At 27.0% G+C, this 17,740-nt stretch overlaps 1 protein-coding gene across 1 annotated transcript; it reads right to left on the reverse strand.

The window, feature by feature from the left end:
- Positions 1–2,565: 2,565 nt before the first annotated feature.
- LOC100806163 (stem-specific protein TSJT1-like) lies at positions 2,566–8,921 on the reverse strand. Its single transcript, NM_001255022.3, has 5 exons — positions 8,542–8,921; positions 4,086–4,326; positions 3,869–3,989; positions 3,535–3,644; positions 2,566–2,905 (listed from the first exon to the last, which is right to left on the reverse strand). The coding sequence occupies exons 1-5, from the start codon at positions 8,742–8,744 to the stop codon at positions 2,870–2,872; spliced, it is 711 nt and encodes a 236-aa protein (NP_001241951.2). The 5' UTR covers positions 8,745–8,921; the 3' UTR covers positions 2,566–2,869.
- Between the last annotated feature and the right edge of the window lie 8,819 nt (positions 8,922–17,740).

Consider the following 17,740-nt stretch of genomic DNA (forward strand, 5'->3'; position numbering starts at 1 on the left):
TTAAAGTATCAAATTAAATATTAAAATTTGTTCATTTCATAATGTAACACGCTTAAACTACCAAGCTTTTGTAAATTTCTATCATGAAAATTGACTTATCATTGTTGTTACTTCTGCAACCACTATTACTACATTATGATTGCAGTTACTACTACCACTACTATAGTTATTACCACCATCATAGTTATCGATCGTCACTATCAGTCTATCACTACCACCACTCACGATCATTGTCACGAAAATCACTATTGTCATTGCCACATATGCAATAACATTGTTATTTTGGTTGCAACAACCTCAAATATTATCATCATTGTCGCCATCATCATCTTTACTATCATGGTTGTCACACCACCATAATTACTTAAAGGCGGTAAAGGATGTGAAAAAGATGGTGAAGGGTGGAGTTTGAAGGAAGATAGAAGAGAAAAGAGGATAAAAAAAGAGTTTGAAGGCTTAGCGATGTAGAAATGAATATGTGGATAAATTAATATTAAAGCACTTATTTTATTTTAATATGCAATTTAAAAATTTAATATTTTTCTGTCCATGTAAATATGTCATTTTTTATTTTTACTCCTTATAAATCATATTTATTTTAATTTTTGTCCTTCTAATTAATAATATGACATGATAGTGTCATCATGATACCATCACATGATGACATGACATAGTGATGTTATCAGATTATTTGTTACATCATTTTTGTAATGAAGATTAGACAAGAACAAAAAGTGAAACAAACATAATTGACAATGACTAAAAAAATTGCAAGGATGAACAGTAAAAAAAGTTCTAAATTGCATGGATAAAAAATATATTTAAATTCATATTTTACTTAAATTTAAAAACTTTAAAAAATATAATTTTTTGAAACTAAGAGAACTATGGTTTATAAATACTTTCTTGAAATTTGAAACTTAAAAAATATATTATAAATATTTTATTGAAACTAAATAGTTGAAATTATAAAATAAAGGTTTAATTACTGTTTTTGTCCCTCAATTTGGGATATGTATTTTTTTTAGTCCATGAAATTTAAAAATGTTTTTTATAGTCCTTAAAATTTGAAAATTATATTCTTTTAGTCTTTAACGTAATAAATTGACACTTTGCGATAATTTTTAGTTATCTTAAATTATTTTTTATTTTTAACCACTTGAATATGTATTTGAAAACTGCCACAAAGTATTTAAAAATTTGTCACAAAATACTTTAAAACCATCACAAAGTATCAGTTTATTATGTCAAGGACTAAAAATGATAATTTTTTAAAATTTAGGGACTAAAAAAACATTTTTAAATTTAAAGGATTAAAAAAGTACACATCGGAATTCAAGACTAAAAGAGTAATTAAACCTAAAATAAATTCAAATTTTATTATTTAAAATTATTATAAATACTCATTTGTAATTTCAAACTTTTAAAAAATGTTACAAATGCATTATTAAGACTGAGAATTTTTTAAATAAAATATAGTGAAATCAAAATTTAAAAAATTGAATTTTTTAAAAGTTGTTATAGTTTTTTTTTAAGTATCTCTTAAAAAATGTTATAAATGTTTGATTAAGACTATGAGCAGTTGAAAATTAATTATTTAATAGTTATAATTTATTTTGTAAAATCTTAAACTTTTGCCTCATTTAATACGGGCTTTACACTTAATTTTATGTTCCAATGAATGACAAGTTAGGAAAAAAAATTAACTTTTATTTGGATTATGTGTTGTCTTTCATTTTTTATATATATATATATATATATATATATATATATATATATATATATTGAATATACTAAGTTTGCAATCTTTGCAATACACTTTTATTGGACAAAACATAATAAAACATCACACAAAATAAAATAGATCACGTCATATACCCCCACTAAGCAGTGTGATTCTAATTTAACCAACCGAGCCTATATTTATATAGTATGTAGACATGTAATGCCAAGGTTCCAAAAGAAATATGATGTGACCAGCTCTATGTCAACTATATAAAAAATCACGAATAAAGTTCATAAATTGCAACCTCCACTTCGTTCATATACAAAGTCAACCATGTAAATTCTAATATATATAAAATTAATAATATAATATTATTAAATAAAATAAGATAATCAAAGGGACGTGGGTTGAAGTATCGCCCTGGTCCACCATTTAGAGGGGCTGACTGATTGGCTCATCCCAAATTATCACTCATATATATTTGAGGAGACATTATGTTACATAGAATGATTTTTTTAGAGTTACTCATCATGAAATGATATATGAGTTTTAATTTAACTAATGATCTTGAACTCAAGTTCTTAGAACAAAGAGTTTTGTCACTCATAACAAACCAATAACCTTATATAACTTGAGGATGATTATTTTCCATTAAAAAAAATAAAAAAATTCATTTGTATATCTTGAACACTTCTCAATGAAAGAATCTTATTTCAATTTATATTAAAAGTGGAAAGAATCCACTCTCTCCTTAAATAAAAACAATAATATTTAAACATCTACTTTTTTAAACACCTATTCAATACTTGTAGCATCATTTATAATATCTATTTTCCCTTAAATTATTACTAACTGAAAGCTTACCAATCATCTTATACAAACACACTTTGCATAGAATCAATATTAGAGAATCTCAAACCAAAAGCATATCTTTTATTACATTAGAAAGCGCAACTGTACAAGAGAAACAGAGAAAATCCTAGCTAATGAACACCATGATAAACTCTACTACCAGTCACATTCTTCTCATAGTTATCATTAAAGGTATTTACATGGCCCCGCATGCAAGCCTTACCGTCACAAGCACATAAACACATTACTCCATTAATACATCACACGGTACTTTATTTGAAAATGAATCTTTTACTCTGTGCCTGCAAGGACTGCTGACCCTTCCACCTGATAATTCATCACATCAAATAGACAAAATATATCATAAGATATAAGTCTCAAAGTTCATAAATGGAGAGAGCCACACACACAAAATAAGCAAACTAACCATGAATGCAAAAACAAATATTGAAATAAATAATATCACTATTATGTGTAGTGGAGCTTTCCAATTTTTGCACCTAATACTCGATTTTCTTGTTAACCAAGGCCAAAAAGACCTTGTACCTAAACGAGACTTGTCAACCACTTGAGAGCCTAATCGAACTTGCTTAGATTATAATTTTGCTCTTAGGAACTTACAATGTTATTACCTCGGTGAAATTTAGTTGCAACTGACAATCCTAGTTACATAAAGGATATTCAACTCTAACTTCTTAAGCTCTAAGATTACCTTCAAAATTGATATGAAGATTTAAGTTTAAATTAGTCTAACCCATTCATTTTGAACTCCTATTCTATTGTCTTTGACCTCACATTTTCCCTTTGTACCTAATGCAGTCTGAACTGACATTAACCTTATATTACTATTGGGACAAATCACTGATTCTCTGTTCTAAACAGATGAAAAGAATATTTTGCAAAGAGAACTGAGAGCAGCACCAGCAATTATATTTAAACTCATGTCATCTTGTTACCTTGAAGAATGCACCCCAGATTTCCTCTTCCTCAGCAGGTATTGCAGTAATCTTATTCTTTGGATTCTCATAGCATCTCAATCCTCCAACTGCTGTAGAGTAGAAACACCCTGTACAATTTACAGAATAACAATGTCAATAGTGAGGGAATACTTACAATTCTGGGAAACAAAAAAGAAACAGAACATAGACAACGTCAATGTAAAAATCCTCATATTATGAATTATCATCATCTTGAAAGGGAGGAAGGAAATGATCCAATCTGGGATCACTTGGAATAAATAGTTGCCAAAATGTTGAGTATTGTGATATGCTCGAACAAAATGAAACTCACCTTGAGGGAAAGAAGCAAGTGACTTGCCACAAGAACCTTTAAGCAAATCTGCATCATCAGCAAATGCTACATATCCATCAGCTGTGATTCCCCAATAAAGAGGAACCTTACCAGCTTGATCCTAACAAAAACAAAACAAGCAGAAGGTTGTGAGTAAAAATGACTAAAGATCATGTGATGGATCGTCATAACAAATTTGATGGGATAGAAAACTTACAGAAGCCACAAAAAGGGTAGAAGTGGACTTGTCAAAAACTATGAAAGCAAAGCTCCCACTGAGATGGCATACAACACGATTGGCAGGGTATGGTGCTCGATCACGTAAAGCTTTGTAAGCCTCAATCACCAAAACCACTTCATTGGCTGACTTGGCCAGTCCATACTGTTGTCTCAGGCTGCCCAAATTGTCTAGAGCCCCCTCAAACAAGCAGAATATCTCATCCTTAACAGCAAATGATCTGCCATTTTTCACTTTGCTTTAATTTAATTTATTGTTCGTTTAGGGGCCTTGGCCCCTTTTTTGCTTGAACAAAAATTAGACCAAAAACGTAGATAGATGGATAAAAATCAATAAGAAAAGTTAAAACAGTGCAATCTAGCTAAACACATTACATATCTTATTACACTAGTAGTTGTGCACTTTGTATCTCAACTAGTAGTTGTTTTGAGTCAATATAATAACTATGTTAGTGTAATAAGATATGTAGAGATACAAAGTGCACAATTTACATCAAAGAAGTGTGCAACTCTCAATGCCAATATGGGATAATATGCCTAAAGACTCAAACACAAAGGTAAACTTTGCATTTTATTTGTTTTTTTAACTATGATTTAATTTAGGTTTAATCACTTATTTTATTCCTATAATTTCATGATTTGTAACTAATTTATCGTACGATAATTTGTAATAAAAAAATAGTTGATAATTTATAACTAATTTATAAATAATTATTTTTATATTTTTTTAATAAAGACTAAAAGATAATTAAAATAAATTATAAGGACTAAAAAGATTATTTTCAAATTATAGGACTAAAAAAAATTAAAATACAAATATAAAGACTAAAAATATTATTTTTAAACTAGAGGAACTAAAAAAGAATTAAAATGTAAATTACTAAATGAATAATTTAACCTTTAATTTATTACAATTATACTTATTTAAAAAACGATGTTTATGTGTATTATGCGTTTTCTAGGAAAGCAAAACGTTCCGCAAACATATATTGTTCATTTTTGGACAAAACTTGAATCAAGTTTCTTTATTTATTTAATGTCTACAATCAAATTGTAACATGTAGGTGTTCTTTTTCAGATTCAAAAACATAATTTTAATAAAAAAATAATGTTTAAAAATATTCATCTGCCGTTATTTAATTTAATTAAAAAAGTGTGCCTAATAACATATAAGAATCATTTGTTATCACAAAGGATTCACAATGACGTATAACCGTATAGGTATAATCGACCTGTTTAGCCGTTGATCTCGTATTTGATTTCTACTGTACATAAAATTTTCTTTCTTAGAAAATATTAATTACATGGCACGAATAAAATTAATCCCTGACAAGTAATGTAGGAAACAATCATCATCTCAAACTCAAAATAAAAAATTCTCTCAAAATTAGAACGGCATACTATAAAAGTAGAAACAACTATTTTTCGTTATAGATCTAACTCAAAACACTAAATAGAAAATAGATTCAACGGAATGTTTTTGTTTTCTATCCCCCGGTCCCACCAACCTAATATATGTTATCCTTATCTAGTTATCTTCATTCATATCCTCCTTGGGCCATAAAAGCATAAAAGACTGGAACGAAAACAAACCGTTGGGCGAAAAAAGTCAGCATTTTGAAGTGGAAGATGCAGACGCAAAGACTAATAATTGGAATGTGAACTCATCAGTTAAAGGGGCCACCGAATTTCACGTCGAAAAAAATAAAGACATCATTTATTGCCAATGAATATTGAGCCTACAGTGACGTCTGGCCTCTAAAGTAAGTAGAGTAGGTAAAATTATATTCATTTTTTATTTAATTTAGAATATACTATCATCGTAATTTATTAGAACTTAATAAAAGGATGTATATAATGAATAAATACTTAAGATAGTAGTACTAATCGGTAGAAAGATTAAAACAACAAAAATCATAATGAATAAATTGTTCTTTTATATTTAACAACAATAAAATAAAAACAGAACAAAGTTGAACATGAATTAAAAATAATATTTTTTTATAAAATAAACCTGCAGACCGTGCAGACGCTAATTCATTTATCTTCAAGTTCATTCTAAGAATTGAACAACTATAATACTTTTTTTCAGATAAGCAATTTTATGAAATACTGCAATAGTACTTAAAACAACGGTATAATGTCTTCCGTAAATATAACTTCTAAAAACTCCATATTAACCGCATAAAATAAAGAGCAAAAGGTTATGTCCTATAGTGTAACATTCATTTAATAACAACTTATAGTAAATGTTAAAATTATTTACTTTTAAAATAATTTAAATAATGATATATGATTAAATAATAATGTAAAACTATTTTTACATTCTCAATATATAAATATTAAACTCTTAATATATTATATTAATAAATAAATTAACAAGATAAAATAGTCAAATCTTATTAGATGTGTATAAAAATATTTAAAAAAAAAACTAAAACAAAATTTATTAATTTATCATAGACTAAAATAAAATATTAAAGATAGAAAATAAAATTATTATTTTATTAAAAACTTGAAGAAAACAAAAAACTTTATTATAAAATAAAAACAAAAATCAAATATTTATAAGGAATAAAAATTTATTTAAGCCCAATAATATTTTCAAACACTTTTAAATCGAAACGTTTATAACCATCATTATTAGCTCGAAACTTAAAATTACTGTTGTTGAGGGGAAATAAAAACTGCCCACATAAAAGCATGCCACAAAAGTATTTAAGTGTTTCTGAAAAATCAAATAAATATTTAGCCACAAGTCTTCAACCAACCGCCTATCTATGGCATGCAGTTAATATCGAATTCTCCAATCTCCAAAAAAAAATTAATTATTAAAAAAATCAATAACCAGGATTTCATGCGATGACTGTATTGTTTTTTCACTCATCAACCAATATCTGTATTGTTTATTCCTTCGCCACGACGTGACAATCATGCAAAAGAAAAACATTAATGGGTGAATCCCCAAAACTAAGGTGTGTTTGGGTATGGGGTGTGGTCACCACGCCTTGTTTATTAGCAAACAACTCTTTGTTGCTTTTCATTTTTCAATTATTCACCACTATTTTTTTTTTTTTTGGCTAAAATTGATTATGCTAGATATCCAAACACGCACTAACTGACATTCTGCCCATGACTTGCTCCCCCCATCTCATCGCGCAATTTCCTCTTTAGCCGTATGATTGTCAAATTATAACTGTGGGAATTAGGATCACTCACCGACCCAATACTATAGTCCAAACAGTTATTACACATCACAATACTATTTTCTAAGAAATTACGTATTTTCTACTCTGTCGGGTCCTCTTTAACTTATCTTCCATAAAATATCAAAACAACTTCAATATCTATTTTCATCTTCCAGTTGTATAACTCTAAATTTAAATTTGCAATAAACCTAAATATTTTCAGGGAAAAAAAGAAAGAGAGAGAAGCCATCCATGTCTGTTTGGCTCCTGACAAAATTTAAAGATGGAAAACCTTAAAAAAAGACAAATTTATTAAGTGCACGTTAAATATTTATTGAAAAATACAAATTTAATAATAAAAATAAATCAACAATTATTTTATAACTAATTGAAAATATCAATAAAATTTATTCAATCATACTTCATGATATTTTAAAAAAATGAGCTTTCAAAAAGAAAAAAAAAACTTAATAAAGAGGACAAATTTTTAATTTATGGAATTACATAATATTTCTAAAATTAAATTTAAAATCATACTATTCATATAAATTCTTCTAAAACAGTATAATTTTTTATAATATTTTTCTTCTTCTCTATTTAAATGACTGAAATATCTAATTTGAAAGTAATTAATTTAATTGATAACAATAAATTTATCTAAAATTTATAAAAATTTGAAAATAATTTTTATCATTAATATTTCTCTCTTTTAATTATTGGTGAATATATTCTCTTTCTTCTTTTTAGTGAAAAATATTTATATTAAAAGGAATCAACTTGATTCTAAATTTGAGTGTTATAATTAAAAATGAAATATTATTTTACTTTAAAAAAATATTTAATTTATTAAAAATGAAAATTTTAACCGGGCGTTTACTTCTAAAAATCCGCTTTCAATCATACCGAAGACACTGCTAATCATTTATTAAGATCACAGAATATAGAAAGCATGCAATCCAGCAGATACGATCAAGTAAGTAGTCAGCGATCCGAAGGATTAACACTTTAATCACCAGCAGCAACAACCGATCACAGACGATTCTACCATTTTTGTGTCAGTAATATCTTTTTAATTAGTAACACGCTCTAAATTCCCGAAGAAGGAAGCATTTCCTATTCCACCAACTACCAAATGCGAAGAAATGAAATATACCAGCGACGTGACAAAAACGACGTCGCTTAGGCGATTAAGTAGAGTTCGTGTTCGTGCATGGTGGAATTTCTGAATTTTATGATGCGTTTAATTACCTGGGATGCCACGGTGACTCGTTGTGGTGCGTGTAAGCCAACTGCACGTGTTCTCCCACCTGCAGCGACACCGCCGACGCCTTGTTCTCCACGAACCGGTTCAGCAGCTTCCCCGCCGTCGTCTTCGGCGACGGCGTTCTGCTGCCGGCAGCCACCAGCTCCTCCGGCGGCGACACCACGGAACTGCTGAAGATCCCCAACATTTTTTTCTCTCTCGCTCTACAAAAAAACAAAAAAGTTGTGTTTGCCCCTTCGCCCTTCTGTTTCGCAAGAAAGTACACGCGACGACTGAGAATGGGATAGGAACTGCGTATGGAGTGTGCGTTTCGTTATAAAGAAAGGGACGAGGGTAACTCGGTCATTTCGGTATAAAAAAAAATATTGTTTTGTGTCTATAATAACTCCGTCACTAGTTGAAGAAAAATAAATTGTTTTTTCTTGCACGTGGGGCCCATGCGATGGTGATGATGTTTTTCGCACGAGTATTGGGATCAGATACCCTTTTGGCTTTAGCCAATGTGATTATCATCACGCTGAATGGGATCATCACCGTTTGCTTCGTTGGTAGGGACAGAGGGATGGAGTTATCTGCTGCGGAAGCATCCATATTTGCTTGCCATGTCATGCTGATATTTTCAATGCATGAATTTAATTTATGTAATATTTTTAATAGGTTTTTATTAAGTGTATGCTTGTTTAAACGATTTCAACAGATTTTGTATATCCCAAGACATGTAAGCCAAAATTAACAATTTCGTTAGTTGTGTGTATTATTCAAGGAAAGAGTTAAAATGGTTTTTTTTCGTAAATATACATTTTTTTTAATCTACATTATTTTATAATTTAATTTTCAATATGTTATTTGAGATTTTTTTTCTCTTTTTTGTATTTTTTTAATTTAAAATATTATAAAATATAAATATTATATTATATAATTTTTTTAATTGATTTTAAAATTATTTATTTATTAAATTAAATTTTATAATTTTGTTTTTTATTTTTTTAAAGAAAAAATATACAGATAGAAAAATAAAAAATAGAATAAAATTATAATACAATTTTTTAGTTACTTTATATGTACTTTTGTAGTTAAATTTATGTATTGTTGATATTTTTTTATTATGTTCGTTAATTAAAAAATAAGAAAAATAGTTAGTAGTATTAAAATAAACTAAAAATACAGTAAAAAAATAATTGATACATCTATTTTATACAATAGACATAAAATTTCAAAGAGTAATAACTGTTATATTGAAAGTATCTTTAAAAATATCTTTAAATAAAAATATATTAAAAATATCTTTAAAAATATTTATTTAGCAGTTATTCTTGGTTTAAGTGATAAGAATTGATATTTTATTATTTATGGCTTTTAGATATGAAAAGAAAATATTAAAATATCAAAAGATACTGATAACTCAATATGAACTATTTTTATAATAAAAATATATTAAAAAAATCTTTAAAGATATTTAATTAACAATTATTTTTTGCTGCCATGTGAATCAATATGTTAAGAATATGACTCGTTTGAACTTGCATTCCTAATGAGATAAACAAAGAAGAAAATGAACGGGAAAAGTAAAAAAAAAAAATATGAAATTTTCTGGCAACATGGTCATAACAAAAACAATTGTCCTAATATATCTCTATCTTAAACTTTTCTTTAGTCAAGTATAATTGTTTAAGTATTTTATTGATAATGAAATATAATGTTGTTCTATGAATGTTAAACAAAAAATCTTCTCATTTTTAATTAAATCTAATGACATAAACAAACTAATTATATTTAGTAATATAATTATATCAAAAATAATTATATTAGAAAATTCATATTTTAAATAAAAATATTCACCTAAAAAATATGGTAAGTAAATTAAATAGTAAAATAAAAGTAATTATATTTAATAATATCATTTTCTTTAAAAAAATTAAAAAACAAAATTATAAAATTTAATTTAATAAATAAGTAATTTTAAAACCAATTAAAAAAATTATATAATATAATATTTATATTTTATAATATTTTAAATTAAAAAGAAACAAAAAGGAGAGAGAAAATTCCAAATAGTATATATTGGGAATTAAATTGTAAAATAGTATAGATTGAGAAAAAGCAAAAAAAAGAAGGTGTATTTACAAAAAAAAACCGTCACAATGAATTATAACGTTAAAACAAACATACTTTAAGTATTCATGAGGAACACCTAAAAAGTTAAAAATATTTTTTAATTATATATTTTCTATTACTATTTAACTATGAAGTTGAGATGGATACTATTTTTACTTTATTTATATTTACACATATATTTAATCGTATCTTTCATGTGTCTCTAGCATCAAGCTCCATCATCTATTTCTTAGTCGAATGAATCATAATACATCAAGGAGGTAAACACTAAATCTTTAAGGTGTAAGTGTTATGGTATTGTTGTTAAGGTCAAACTCTTTATTTTATCTCAATCAAACTAACCACAACTCACCAAACATTGAGTCTCTAAGGCATAAGTGGTAGCTTTAGTGTTAGTTTGGGTAGAGGTCTCCCTTTTTTCTTAGTTGGAGAGACCACAACCCATCAAGTGCTAAGCTTTTCAAGGGTAAGTGTTTCAATGTTCTTGTTAAGGTTAAAGTCTTCCACCTATCTCGGTAGGGTGATCCATAAATCATCAAATATTGAGTTTGTAAGATATAAAAGATTCAGTATTTTTGTCAGAATTAAGGTTCTTCAGTTGTCTTGATCGAACAAACCATTAAGTAACCTTAATTTAATGGTAATTAATTCTTAACTTAATATTGGTAAGAATCTTTTATTTTTTTTATTCATAGACTTGAAAATCTATTATAATAATATTTATACCTTTCACTCTTTTATAACTCTTTTTTTTTATTTCTATCTTTATCCTTTTCATTACATCACATATTATATCTATATTTTTATCACATCATATATTATAGGCAAAATTTTACTTTTGGTTCCCCAGTTTATCTCCAATTTTAAATTTGGTCCCTTTATAATTTAATTCACAAATTTGGTCTTCCAGTTTTATAAATCCCTGCAAAATTGATCCTGAAAGTCCGATTTGGACGTTAACCGTTAAGATCGGACATTGACTGCCACGTGTCAATGTCTGAGTGGTTCCCTGTAAAGGCTTCATTTTTTTTTTAGGTAAAATTACACTTTTGGTCCCTCAGTTTTACTCCAATTTCGATTTTGGTTCCCTATAGTTTAATTCACACATTTAGTCTCCAATTTTATAAATCTCTTTATAAATTGTTCCTGCAAAATTGGTCTTTTGAATGGTTTAGCCACTGATGCTCGAGACAAGGTAGGTCTTGATAAATCTCGCACTTTTTTTTCATCGCAAAATTTTCACTCACTTGGAATCCAGAGAAAAATCACTCTTTGTCTCTCTCCCACTTCCGAGGTTGTTCAACTTGGGAAAGTGGGGCATGAATCTGTTCAAATTTTTAGATCTCTTACTTTAACAAGTTCTGTAATAATTCCCTATTTTTTTCTTTTTTTGCTCCCCCAAATGTGCGAATTAAATTATAAGGGGATCAAAATCGAAATTAGAGTAAAATCGGGGGACCAAAAGTACAATTTTACCTACAAAAAATGAAGTCTTTACAGGAAATCACTCAGGCATTGACACGTGGCATTGACATCTGACAGTCACATGTGACATTGACATGTGGTAGTCAACGTCTGAGGTTAACGGTCAACGTCCAAATCAGACTTTCAAGACTAATTTTGCGGGAAAATAAAAACAAATATTTATGATATTAAAATTAAATGTAAAATTTCTAATATTTTTTAAATTGTAAATTTTTACTAAAGTATAGTAGATATTTTTTTTCATTAATGCCTATAATTGCTTATTATAAATACCCTTATAATCAATCTCCGAAGAATGACAAGCACATAATCGAACACCTCGGGATGAGACAGAAAGCTATATATATATTATACAACTTGGAATTTTTGTTAGTTTTTTCAGGGAAGAGGAATCTAATCTATTAATATATGCTTTTTTTTTTTTATATATGATATATATGCTTTAGTATTAACAGTAGTGCTTTTTGATAAAGTCTAATCATAATAATATATTTGAGGTTTGGAAATTTTCGAAGACTGTGTCTATCAATATTTTAATTGATAAAATTAATAAAATATTAAACTATATATTCGTTAATTTCTTTTTGTTATAAAAGCTATTAGTTAAATCATACGTACTTTCATAGTCATACAGAAAAAAATATGTAAAATGAGGTTGCTTTACCGCATGAAAAAAAATATAAATACACACTATCAAGAAAAATAAGGACCACACTGAATATAATTGAAAGCATTACGTTAAAGAGAGTTTTAGAAATTAATTTTAATATATTCAATACGCAGAAATTTGTATACTCTTAATTAACTAAATTTTACTTTAAATATCTTTTAAAATAATTATTAAAAAATAATCATTTTTATTATATAATAATTTATACCCCGTTGGCTAAATAATCATTTTTATATTGATAATATTTTTCAATTAGTTTCTTAAATTATTGTTTGATCAAATAAATAAAAATTATTTGAATAAAAATAATAATTATATATTTATTAAATGTGTGTGAATGTGAATATATATATATATATATATGAATTAAGAGTATATAAGTGGCTAACTCAGGCAGAAATCTATTGCATGCATGGCCCTAATTCCCCCTTATGAGAAATTATATGCTGCTCGGAGCAATTTACTCCAGTGTGTATTCTCATTACTTTAGTGCCAAAGGTTAACTATAGTCAACTTCCCTAAATAAAATTAGGAATATTAAAAATTTAAGAAGGATTGGCATGGGTTCAGGCCTACTGATCAGTAACGATAGTTAAGATTAAAACTTATTTAAAAATATTTTATATGTTAACTATAACATCATCAAAAGAATAAAATTTATATCTTATTTTTGTAATAAATCACTTGATAAGGCAAAATAGCAATAAACCGATGCCTGCGTGCTAACCTAATTACCACCGTTAAGATCTAACAGTCTTTAGTCTAATTACAATAGTCGTGCTATCACTTCAAACAAAAGTTCTAAAGTTATAGTAATGACTTTGTTGTAATTAAACCGTATTGCTAGGTCTCATCTTTTAAAATAAAATTCCATCGAAATAAAATCAACTTATGTGTTCCTTTTGAGATAAACACACTTTCTCTTTCTTTAACGTTTCCCTCCCTACTGCGGAGGCTGATGCTACGTTACGGCGATGACAACATAGCGAAGCTTTTGGATTGAATTAGTGAGAGTTTAATTTTTATTTTTTTTGAAAAGTAATCTGTCTCGTATTGAAGTTTATTGTTATTTGTCAAAGTAAATTACAAGCTAGTAAAAAAAAATACTACGGAAGAAATGACTTATGCCTATGGATGCTTTTAACTACGGATATTAAATATTATAGGTAAAACCTAAAAATATTTGTATCTACATGTGTTTGGTGTTAGGTAAAACCTTGAAATATTTTAATAAACATGTAAACCTTCCAAAATTTACATCTACTGAAAAAGTGTGTGCGCGCGTGCGAGAGAGATTAGAAGTGTCCTATATGATTTGAAGGATAATTTTTATATGATTTGAAGGACAATTTTTTTTAATAGAGATTTGAAGGACAAATGATGAGATAACTTTATTGAAAGAAAAAAAAAACTAACAAATACTTTTAAGATGATGTCAAGTCACCTCTTAATTAATAATAAAAATTGAAAACAAAAGTTTTAATATATCAAATAACAAATAAATTAATTTATTAGAGACTCAAAAATAAAAATTGATCATATATCATAAACCTAAAACATATTTAAGACTTTTTTTTAATTGAAAGGTAAAAGTTATTGAGTTAACTAGTTAGGACTAAATATATTAAGTAAAACCAATTATTTAACTGGATGATAAATATAAAATAATATAAAATGTGTTTATTTATTTTCAAAATATGTTTTTATTTATTTATCTTGTAGACAAAACATAATTTTAAGTTATTATAGTTTTTTAATTTTTTTAGTTATTCTTGAACTCTTATAATTTTTGTTTGAAAATAAAAATGTTTATTAAAAAATAAAATAAAGACTATAAGTAGTGTAATGATTAAAATAAATTGTGTAACAATACAATGTAAGAGGGAGTGTTTTATTAAAATAAATAGTATAATTTAAAGGTGACAAATGGATTTTTATATCAGAATATCAAAGGTGAAAATAAAAGACAATAAAAATGTTGAAAATTTTCATGAGCCAATTAGATGATTTTGTTTAGGGATAGCAAAACATGTTAGTCCTGTCCATTTTGGCCTGTCCTGCCACCAACCTAAATGAGTTGGGACGAGCTAGTCTACTTATTGTGTAGGCAGGCTGGAAAGTTTTAACTCATCCTATTTAGAAGTGGATTGTGTGGGTTGATATTTTAACCTGCAAAAAATAAAAGAAAAAAAATAATATTATGACTTTCCAAACATTTTTATGGTAATAAATTTTTAAAAAAGGATTTTTTGGTGCAATTTGATTATTGAAGAACATATGACTTGGGCAAACCAACTCGTCTTGTTCCTTCGTTGGCTCGTCAAGTTGTCGAGTTATGGCAAAATAGGTTAGGCAAGTTGATAGTTATTTCTTGTGAGTTAAATGAAGTTGGTTTGTCAAAGTGAGCTGATCACTCCATCACTTCTAATTTTATCTATCAAACATCTCAATTTTAATCAAATAAACTTATAAGATGATCAATTAAGTTTTAAGTTAGTTACTACTTTACCAAACACACTTGTTTGTCATTTAAACTAGCCCCAAGTGTTTTACTCTACTCATTTTAGCTAATTAATTTATAATTTAAATTTATTTGACCAATATATAAGTTTGATCGAGTAACTATAAGTGTTTGGGGGAACAATTTTTTCTCATTACTTTATAACATTAATATTTTTTCAAATTGCATTTGCATTACCATTAGATATTATAATTTCTTTGTATATTTTTATCCTCGCTACTTTAATAAACATTTTCATTTATTTATATCCTCTGATATTATGTCATTTATTTTTATTAGTATGATTTTTACTATTTTTAATGAAATATTTGATCTTTAAATAACTTAATAATCAACTTTAAAATTAAGTAAAAATTATAAACTATAACTACTTAAAAATTGACTTTAAAATAAAAGAAACATCAAAACATCTCCTTGTATGTTATTTTATATTTATTGGCTAGTTAACAATTAATTTTACTAATACGTTTAACTTAATAAATTAATTTTATAGTTTTCAACTAAAAATTATTCTCATCAAACACTTTAACTTTTTAAAATTGAGTGTATATTAAATTACGTTGCATATATATATATATATATACACACACACATTTAAGGTGAAAATTCTCTGACGGTGCAAATGGAAAGGATAAATATTGTGAAAATTTAAACAACAAGTTATTTTTATTATGTTTTATTATAGAAATTGAAAAAACTAATAAAACAATAGAACTTTGTTTTCATTAATTTCTTCACGACCATCTTTTTTTTATTTATTTGTAATTCTACTTGTTATTAAATTGTTAATGTCTATCTGGATTAGTTTGAATACTTTGACAAATTTTTATTTAACTAATAATATGCTATTTATGTTGAAATCAGAGAATTAATATTTTTTCACAATATAACATCACGAAATTGATAAACTTTAAATTAAACAAGGAAAAGAGAAGAAAAGAAAAAACACTTAGGTTGGCGGCGTTATGGAGCAACCGAAAAGTTTGTGGTGGGTTCCAATTGCACAGCGCAAGGTGTCATAAATAATCCAAACACAGTATATGCCCACTGTTTCACCGAAACCATGTTGCCAACCACATAACTTTAAAGACAAAAATCTCTGCGAGTTATGTTCTATTATACGTCGAAGCAGAATCGCAGCCACGGGCATATATATAACTTATTGCTTTTCCTTTGACGATGGGATGTCCCACTCATATATACACATCAAAATCATAATCTAAACTCTCAAAATGTGGTGGGATAAGATACCCTCACTCGACTAGTGTACTGCTTTATTCACAAGGATGCTCTACAACCAATATTCCAATTTATATATAGCTTTTAAAATAACAACAATAACATATTATAAAAGAAAAAGAATATTAAAAAATTAAAGTTATTCAAATATTTTGTCTAAAAGTTTAAAAAATCATCGATCTTACTATAATATTCTACACAAAAGTCATTATTTCCAACATACCATATATATACCCGTAAAATAGTTATCCCAAAATATATATTCGAAATTTTAAAGTTATATTTTGATTAAAAAAGGTTAGATTTTAGCTAGTAAATTCGTCCATTATTTAAAGATATAAGGTAAACATTACAAATATATCAACAAGAGTTAGCTTTAAAAAAAGGATTAATCTCTTTAATGTGATAAACTAAGATTTGAATTTTTATTAAAAAAGTTAATTTGACATTATATGTTTCTTAAATAAGATTATCTTGGAAAGATAATATTTGTGGGCAACTTAAAAAAATTATACAAATTAACATAATAACTATTACATTTTATATATAATGTAAATTTATTTTACGCTGATAGTTAATTCAATTTTTCTGTTTTAATTTTTTTTTATATTAGATCATATTTGAATTAAATAAAATACTATAAAATCCTAAAAAAAACTTTAAAAAGTGGGGATTAAGGTTAGGATTATGAGACCAGTGAGTGGGCCAGAGGAATATGATTGAAAATAAAATGAGGGATGGAGTTTTGAGGTGAGAAAGTGGGGAGGAAGAGGGTGGTAAAAAAATGTGGGTCGGGTTTTAAGATGGGGATGGAGTGGGATTGAGAAGAGTAGCCAAAAAAAATGAGGGGTTGGGGTTTAGGAAGGTGACTGGAAAAAAAATGAGGGTTTAAGCTTTGAGATGGGACCGTGGGAGAAGGAGGGTGGCTGAGAAAAGAGAAGGCTTTACCAAAGTATCCTTAATTATTTTACAGCTTTTGTGGTTAATAAACAGTAAATGTTAAAAATTAATAAAATGATTTTAATTAATTAGGAAGCTATATATGAAAAGATAATCGAATGTCTTTATAATAAAAAAATAACTACATAAGATTAATAATAACAACGTACTTGTATAACCTGCAGTAGTCTCCAACTGCAAAATAAATTGTTTG

The sequence above is a fragment of the Glycine max genome, chromosome 13 (genome assembly GCF_000004515.6).
Source record: "Glycine max cultivar Williams 82 chromosome 13, Glycine_max_v4.0, whole genome shotgun sequence".
Taxonomy (NCBI): Eukaryota; Viridiplantae; Streptophyta; class Magnoliopsida; order Fabales; family Fabaceae; genus Glycine; species Glycine max.